This window comes from Eriocheir sinensis, unplaced genomic scaffold (assembly GCF_024679095.1).
Source record: "Eriocheir sinensis breed Jianghai 21 unplaced genomic scaffold, ASM2467909v1 Scaffold225, whole genome shotgun sequence".
In the NCBI taxonomy this organism is placed as follows: domain Eukaryota; kingdom Metazoa; phylum Arthropoda; class Malacostraca; order Decapoda; family Varunidae; genus Eriocheir; species Eriocheir sinensis.
Genome location: NW_026111527.1, coordinates 521,707 through 530,562, shown reverse-complemented (window position 1 = coordinate 530,562; position 8,856 = coordinate 521,707). Strand labels below are relative to the sequence as shown.

The 8,856-nt window shown below is 45.7% G+C and overlaps 1 protein-coding gene across 2 annotated transcripts in view; it reads left to right on the top strand.

The window, feature by feature from the left end:
• Positions 1-3,085: 3,085 nt before the first annotated feature.
• LOC126990926 (organic cation transporter protein-like) overlaps positions 3,086-8,856 on the top strand; it is a gene marked incomplete at its 5' end in the record, with an annotated part of 77,407 nt that continues 71,636 nt past the window's right edge. The window contains 2 exon segments of one of the 2 annotated variants that reach the window (XM_050849561.1): positions 3,086-3,199; positions 3,674-3,779. In XM_050849561.1, the coding sequence (XP_050705518.1) occupies positions 3,112-3,199; positions 3,674-3,779 (194 nt within the window). 2 annotated transcript variants of the gene reach the window in all.

The window sequence follows — 8,856 nt, the reverse complement described above, 5'->3', positions numbered from 1 at the left end:
GTTCCTCGTGGGTAGTCGTTTTCTTTCTCTCACGACAGTGCACCGCCTGACCTGAGTCACCTCGCTGCCGAGCCTCCTCTTGATGTCTGCTACGTCGTAGTCGAGGGGAAAGCCTACGAGCACTCCCTTCACCCTCCTCGGTGGCTCCTCCAGCCTCTCGAGGACGATGCCCCGCGGGCGTTCGGGTACCACCTCCTCGAGGAACCTGGCCGCGTAGGCGTCCCTCGGTGTGAGGAGGAAGGGCGTCGGAATCTGGAGGTGCACAGCGGGCGCTAGGCTCCTCAAGGACTATATGTGCCGCACAGCAAGGTAGCTGCTGTCGCAGTCTCCCCTGTGCACGAGGCGGTACCGGGCGGGCCTCTCCGTTGGTCGCGTTCGAGCTGCAGCCGCCCCGGGGGCGGGGGCGGGGGTGGTCACTATGGCGGTTGCCTGCAGTTTCTTCCTCCCCTGCTTGGTCTTCCGGCCTCCTACCTGGGTCCACGCGGGGCCGTCGGTAGATGATGGGTCTTAGTCTTACTCCAAGGTCTTCTGGCCCAAGGGCGATGGTGGATCGACGTCCTCTGTCAACCGCTTCCTGGGCTGATTGACCTCGCCGAGCGACCCGCCCGTGGGAGAGGAGGATGGCTGGACCCGCGTCTTGAAGAGACGCCGCCGAGCACCGACCCCACCACCGGCCCCGGACTACCGAGTCTACACGTTTCTATACTACGAAAAAGTTAGCACCTTCCACGCCGTCCGACGGCTAGAGAGGGAGCACCCGGACCTTTGGGTACGGGTACAAGAGAAGTCCGGGGGTGAGATTTATATCAAACCCCTGTATGAGGAGGCTGCTTTCTCTCTTGCTCATCTCAGCAGAGAGACCACAGCTGGCATCACTCTGGGGGAGGTCGAGGGCAGGTCCAGGGGTGTCGTTTTGCGATACCCTCTGGGCCAATCCCTCCGGCCAATCCTTGAGGACCCGCGCGTCACCTTCGTGAGGAGGTGTACATACAACGCGAGTCACTGTCGCAGAGAGCCCACGCGGCAGGTCGAGGTGACGATCCGGAGGCCCCTCCCGGCGTCCCTCGACCTAGGCCTCTGGGGTGTTTTCTCCGTCAGGAGGTTCACTTCGGAGCCCCTGCGGTGCTTCAAGTGCCAGGCCTTTGGGCATGTGCAGAAGTACTGCAGGACTGGCTCTCTCTGGGGTGTGTGCAGCGGGAAGCATCCCTCCTCTCAGTATATCGAGACTCTGAGGACCGGCAACAGCCGGGCTGCACGATGTCCACACTGTGGCGGGAGACACCATGCCTGGTTCAAGGGCTGCCCTGAACGGCTGAGGAGGCTCCCCCCTCGGCCCTCGGGTGCTGAGACACCTTGCCCCTTAAGAACCAGGCTGTCTCCCAAGCAGCTCTTCCTGCCTCACCCCCCTCTCCCAGCCTGAGGATGGATGTGGTGGTCCCTGCACCAGCAACTGCCAGCCCACCGAAACCAACACCACGTGAAGACGCCGCCACGCAGACCTGCCGCAAACGAAAAGGAAGGGCCTGTCAGACCGTCCTTCAGCCCGCCGAGGAGGCGGGAACCACCGGCACCATGATAGAAGGAACACCAGGTAGTCTCGATCCCCCCTACCCCACCACTCTCTGCGCATCTAAGTGACGTCACGGGCTATATGAGCTTGGAGGAAGAATACATGAATTGGCCCTCAGCATGCTAAGTGAAGCATGGGGTGTAGGGGTGGGCGGAGCGAAGCCAAGGCCAAGACTGCTTCACTTCTGTGAATATATTAGAGCAAGAGATAAATAGAGAGAGAGAAAGAGAAAGAGAGAGAGTGTGTGAAAATTTGAAGGTATCCTAATGTAATGTAGTCCGTTGCACGTATAAGTAGGTTCTGATCCTGGAATGTACTGTCTTTAATTCAGTACTGTTTTAGTGCCCTCTGCATTAATTTTCCCTGGAGTGTTAGGGCAATTCACTCATATAATAATAATAAAAATGACTATAGGGCAAGTGCATTCACATATAATCCAGGGTTCCCATTCCTCTTTAAAATATTTGTTCACCAATAATAAATCTTGGGTATGCACTGGTGCCCAGTGCAGCTAAGCTCATTGAGTTCCTTCCCTCTACAGCTTGGCAGCTTCCGTTTTGCTATCTAATGAGGCTACAGACTTATGATTTATTTATGTACAGTATATGCCTAATGAAATTATACATAGTACTAAACTGTATTTGTAACTTCATCTTTTGTGAGACTGAAAAAGCAGTGTGGTCTCTTTGGGACGCAAGGATTTGCACCCACGAACAATGCAACACAAAGGCATACTCTACAAGAGTTTCCCATGTCACAGAAAACGGACCGCTCAGATAAACCTCCTCTAGCCGATGGCTAGGTCAAGACTGAAGTCCACCGTTACTGTCCATGCAGCATTCAGACCTCTTCCACGTCTAGCTTGTGACGTCACGGTCTGCCTGCGCAGTCCACGCCACTTCTGGTCCAGCGCCCCCCCCCCCCCCCCGTGAGAATACCTGGCTTGCCTCCCTTTACCTTGGCCGGAACAACGTGACGCTCGAGGGTCGTTACAATATATCTATATCTATATCTATCTATCTATCTATCTATCTATCTATCTATCTATCTATCTATCTATCTATCTATATCTATATATCTATATATCTATATATCTATATATCTATATATATATATATATATATATATATATATATATATATATATATATATATATATATATATATATATATATATATATAATTTATTAAACTTATGGTGCGCAAGAGAGTTAATGTTTGCCCTCACGGTCCTGTTACTAGGTTTATCGGCTATTGAGAAAAAAGAAAAAAATCATAAAAAATAAACCTTCTGGTTCCTTTTCCTCAACCAACATCCCTCGTGCCAGATTCCCTTCCACCTTTCTCCTCCGTTGTCCCCTCTCGCCCACCCCGCTCACCTTATAATACCACATTCGTCACCTCACAACACTCTTCAGTAACAATTTTATGCCGCTTTGTTATCCGGTACCTCAATTCAATCTCTTTTTCATCACCTAAATATCTGCAGTGACATTTATTAATCTTTTTTCTATAGGCTAGGATACTCGTCTCCTCGGCAGCATGAGTGACGAAAGCAAGCTAGACGATCTCCTCACTCAACTGGGCACGGGAAGATGGAACGTTGTCTACTTCTTCGGAGCAGCGTTTTGTAAGTTTATTTCCACAATGTGTTATTTGGCAATCTCTCTCTCTCTCTCTCTCTCTCTCTCTCTCTCTCTCTCTGTCTGTCTGTCTGTCTGTCTGTCTGTCTGTCTGTCTGTCTGTCTGTCTGTCTGTCTGTCTGTCTGTCTGTCTGTCTGTCTGTCTGTCTGTCTCTCTCTCTCTCTCTCTCTCTCTCTCTCTCTCTCTCTCTCTCTCTCTCTCTCTCTCTCTCTCTCTCTCTCTCTCTCTCTCTCTCTCTCTCTCTCTCTCTCTCTCTCTCTCTCTCTCTCTCTCTCAAATCTTTCTCTCTCTCTCTCTCTCTTCTCTCTCTCTCTCTCTCTCTCTCTCTCTCTCTCTCTCTCTCTCTCTCTCTCTCTCTCTCTCTCTCTCTCTCTGCATGTGTTTGTGTGCGTGTGTGTGTGTGTGTGTGTGTGTGTAAAGTGATGGATGCACAATCAGTATTTCCTTCTCTGTTACGCAGGGTACATGCTACTTCCGCCTCAGTGTTTCTCTGTCGTCTACTTGGCGCCCAACCTAAACAACACCTGCCTCCCAGCCCTTGAGCACAACATTTCTTACATCGCAGAGTAAGTGTTAAAAGAAGGAAATACATAGTGTAACGTATATTTTCTTATGGGGAAGGAGGCAGACTACTCTCTCTCTCTCTCTCTCTCTCTCTCTCTCTCTCTCTCTCTCCCTACCTACTTACCTTACTACTAGAGTGGGAGCCCAGAGCATTTATTCATGTGAAAGACGGCAAAAGGTTCAACAATATTAATAATATGCTGGACCCTCATATATTACATTTCTGTATTGCTGCCGGGGTGTAGCCGGGGCTATGACCCCCAAATACCCCGTAGTAGGAGGGTGAAAAATGGCGGTTATTCATGTGAACTCCGGCAAGGTCAAAACTAGCATACAATGGTGCGCAGGACTCATCTGACGACTGAATGGAGAATAACAGTAATTTTGAGTGGGGCGTTGCCCCCGACAGCAAGATTCACTCCCAGAGCGAAAATGACATTTAATTATGTGAAAAGCGGCAAGGCTGCAAATGGTCTCAATTAGTAGTTTGGAGTGTACTACATGCTAAATAAACAGTGACAGCTATTTTGGGTGGGGATTTGACCCCGACAGCAACCCGACCCCACTCCCGGGGAAAAATTGACATTTTTCATGTGACCAGTGCCAAGACTAGAAATGGTTTCCATGTGTTCTTAAAAGTCTCCTACACATTAAATTCACAGTGACATCAATTTTGGATGGGGATTTGACCGCAAAAGCAACCCTACGTCAAACCCGGGTAAAGAGCATATATTTATTCAAATGAAAACAATCAAGGGGAGAAATAGCTTCAAAAAAACAATGACAACTTTTGGATTTCCCCTTGATTGTGTCAGGGATATCAATTAGTAGCAGTGGCGTATTATTATTATTATTATTATTATTATTATTATTATTATTATTATTATTATTATTGTTTGGACTCTATTCTTACTCTGCTCCCGTTGTGACTACCTCTCGTGTGAGTGAGGTCTCGGGAGCAATGGGTTTGGATGAAACTTGTCTCGCCTTCTCTATCCGACGCACCAGTAAATCCTACTCAAGATGTGCAGTTGATCTTACATTGGAGCAGACTGTTAACAAGGATGCTTCATCACCTATGAGAGGAATAACTGCTTTCAGAAACTCTGAGAGTGCCTTCAGAAGATGGTCCATTACTTTGACTCAGCGTGGTATGGCCTTATCAGAATTACGGCAACTTGTAGGCCTTCATTCGGGAGAACATCCAGCCAGTCAGTCACAGCCATGGAGAGTGAGGCGTGACAACAATGATATTGAAACCCTTGCCAGAGTCATTAATGATACCTGTAACCCATTTGCTACTCACTCACCACATGAACTAGTCAATCTTGCAACAGGTAAAGAAGCAAAGGAAGAAACGAAAGTTTACCTTTTAAGTACACTGAAGCGTGGAGTAGACCTTCGACAGAAATTTGAGACAGAGTGTGAAGCAGACAATTCAAGATTTCTGAAAACTGTAAAACGAGCAAAGGTGTTCAACTTTGCTACAGAAAACCAAAAGCCTCAATGTTCTGGCAAAGATAAAGCTAAGGCTAAAGCAGAAGAAGGGGTCAGAGATGTTTTTGACAGAATTCTAGCACTTGAAAGTAAAACAAATGTCACATGTGACCTTCAACACATTTTAGCTTTTCCAATTACAGATGTGCCACTCTCCCTGGCTCATAGCGATGGAACTCCCAACAAGACAGACAAGGCATGTCTCACTAAATTACTTGAGGGAAAACAGGACACAATTCTGACTGACATTAGTCTGCCTCCAGTCAGTGCAAGTGTGGTTGACGGTGGCTGCATTCTACATGAAACTCTACTTCGCCACAGCAAGTCAACCTATGGAACTATGGCAAGGGATTTGCTTGTCAAAGTATGCTCCTTTAGAGGGGAAGAAATTCACCTTGTGCTTGATAAGTATGTGTCCCCTTCAATTAAAGATCAGGAAAGGAAATCCCGGGGTCGAGGTAATCAACCCATTTGTTATCAGTGGACCAGATCAAGCACAGCGGCATACTGGAATAGATCTCCTGAAGAACAGCGCATTTAAAGAAGAATTTGCACACTTTATTGTCCAAGAATGGAGGAAGCCACAGTATGGACCAATTTTGGGAAGGAAAATTTTGTACGTGTCACATGGTGGTGAATGCTCAAGGTTCATGTTCACTGAGACAGAGGATGGTAACCAGATTCAAGTTGATGAACCAAGTCACCTACAGGGTCAGCATGAAGAAGCCGACACTCTCATTGCTTTTCATGTGAGGACGATTCACAAGGGGGCCATTATGGTAAGGTCGTCTGACACCGATGTGTTGGTTATCCTTATTGGTCTTGTAGGACGATCAGATTGCAGGTCTTTGATAATGGACTATGGTTCAGGTAATCATCGCCGTTACATCAATGTGTCTTTAATTGCTGGTCGACTGGAAGAAAAGCGCTGTGGCAAGAGCGAGGCTCTCATAGTATTTCACGCTCTTACTGGATGCGATTTTACATCAGCTTTCAACAGACTGGGAAAGGTAAACCATTTAAGCGATTGGAAGCAATTACTGCAGAACTTCATGTAAAGCCATGCGTTCCTGACATCCGAAGTAGACATGATCGCTGTGACTTGCTATGTGTGTGCACTTTATGGTTTTAACACTTCAGACATTAATGAAGCAAGGTACAAGGCTTTCATGCATATGTGCGGGGGAAAGGAAGCAAATCCACTGGTGAGGATGAAGAAGATTAACTGTGCTTCCCTTCCTCCATGCTATGAAACACTTAGTCATCATATCAAGAGAGCAAATTTTGTGGCTAAAATGTGGAAAAAAGCTGATGAAGTTAATCCTACTGGTGGGGAGAGTCCAGTCAACTATGGCTGGATGAAAACTGAGAATGGTCTCCAGCCTGTATGGTTCACGGGAAATCCTGTCCCCAGCAATATAACTAAAGCTGACAGTGGGGAGGATGGGGTCCAAATCATGGCTGACGAGGATCAGGATTCAGACAGTGTATGGAGTGAGGATAGTGATAACGGCGAGGAAGAAGACAAATAATGTGATATTTCCCTTCCTACTATACCTAAATTATTTCCAGCTGATGTATTTCTAGGTCACTTCAGCTAATTTTTCAGAATGTAATAAAATAACATAGAACTACAATGGGTCTGCACCATAAGAGCAACAGGTTTAGATCATTATACATTCATTTCAAAATGTTCATAACAGCTGATTAAACAGGGAAAAAAATATTCAAATCTATTGTCAGCTGTAAGCAACTTAGGTCTGATACATCTTGAAATGCTTGAGACACATAAAATATGACTGTGTATGTGATAATCCTCTAGCTTCTGATAATGTTATTAGTTAAGTATGTGCGTGGCTAATGTATTCAGTATTGTATTTGTTTTCGCAAGTTTGTGTTTTTTTTCTTTTAAGTAAGTAAAGACATTTGCTTTTTGAATTAAACTATTTGAAGTATTGTTCAGTTTCTTGATCTTCATAAATTATAAAATCAGTAATCCAGATAAGTAAGGTACAATTGAAGCTTATCATTTAGGAATGCATTGCTGATTTTTTTTTCAATAAACATTATCATTCATTTAAGTTTAATGTTTTCTTATTTGTATAGTACACCTGTTTATATTATTATATTTGATTTTCACTTAATAATACACGATTTTCACTTCATTATATCTCTTCTCTTGACTGATCTTCATGGGTTAGTGCTGCATCCAAAATGTCTGGCACTGCTCATTTAGTGTAAAAGGGACTATGTAACCTTGTTACTTTACATGCATTCATATGACATTTCTACCCCTGGGGTTGCTCCTGGGTTTCAGAGGTCCAAACAAATTTGCTTTTATTATGAACTCAGTGTGTAGGAGACTTTTAAGAACACATGGAAACCATTTCTAGTCTTGGCACTGGTCACATGAAAATGTCAATTTTTCCCCTGGGGGGGTCGGGTTGGGTTGCTGTCGGGGTCAAAGCCCCACCCAAAATGGCTGCTATTGTTCATTTAGTGTGTAGGGCACTCCAAACGACTAATTGAGACCATTTGCAGCCCTGCCGCTTTTCACATAATTAAATGTCATTTTCGCTCTGGGAGTGAATCTTGCTGTCGGGGGCAACGCCCCACTCAAAATTACTGTTATTCTCCATTCAGTCGTCAGATGAGTCCTGCGCACCATTGTATGCTAGTTTTGACCTTGCCGGAGTTCACATGAATAACCGCCATTTTTCACCCTCCTACTACGGGGTATTTGGGGGTCATAGCCCCGGCTACACCCCGGCAGCAATACAGAAATGTAATATATGAGGGTCCAGCATATTATTAATATTGTTGAACCTTTTGCCGTCTTTCACATGAATAAATGCTCTGGGCTCCCGGTCTATACCTTTTTACTCACCTATTTATTAATATTGTTTTCTACCTTTAAATATGTCTCCATCTTTCTACTTGTGTATCTAACCAGCTACTTAACTTCCCACCTTTCTACTTGCCTGTCTAATTATGTAATAACCTTTTTACCTTTCTACCTACTTACCCGGCTGTTTGTGTGTCTCACGTGCTAACTGTCCATCTCTCTATCCCTCTCCTTATCGACATTTTTAGGTCCCCTCCGAGCTAGTGCACTTGCTAGCGATAGAAGATTTGATTGCGCTCCAGGACAACCCTAAATAAAATCGGTAGCCTTATCCCAAATATGGATATAATGAATCCAGGCTGCACTAGAAATTTCGAAGCCAACGAAGCAGGAAGGAACAAGTTTAGTAGGAGTAGGTAGGAAGACTCCTACCGAACGGGCGTAAGCTACTCCCGGTGAGGATATATGGGAAGCGAGGAGGGTGCTGAATCTCCTCAAAGACCCTTCCCATGTCCTCACTAACCGTTTCCCCTTTGTCTTATAAACACCAGAGAGTAGTTCAGCATGCTCTCTAAAGACAGATTCTCTCTCTTTCTACACCACACTACATTCACACAACATACACACCTTTTCCCAAAATTTAAAATTCAAAATGGCACATAATCGATCTGCCTCGGAGTCCCCGCCTGGGGGGACCATAAATTCCCCCAGGGAGGACTCCTCTTCTGGCTGCCGAC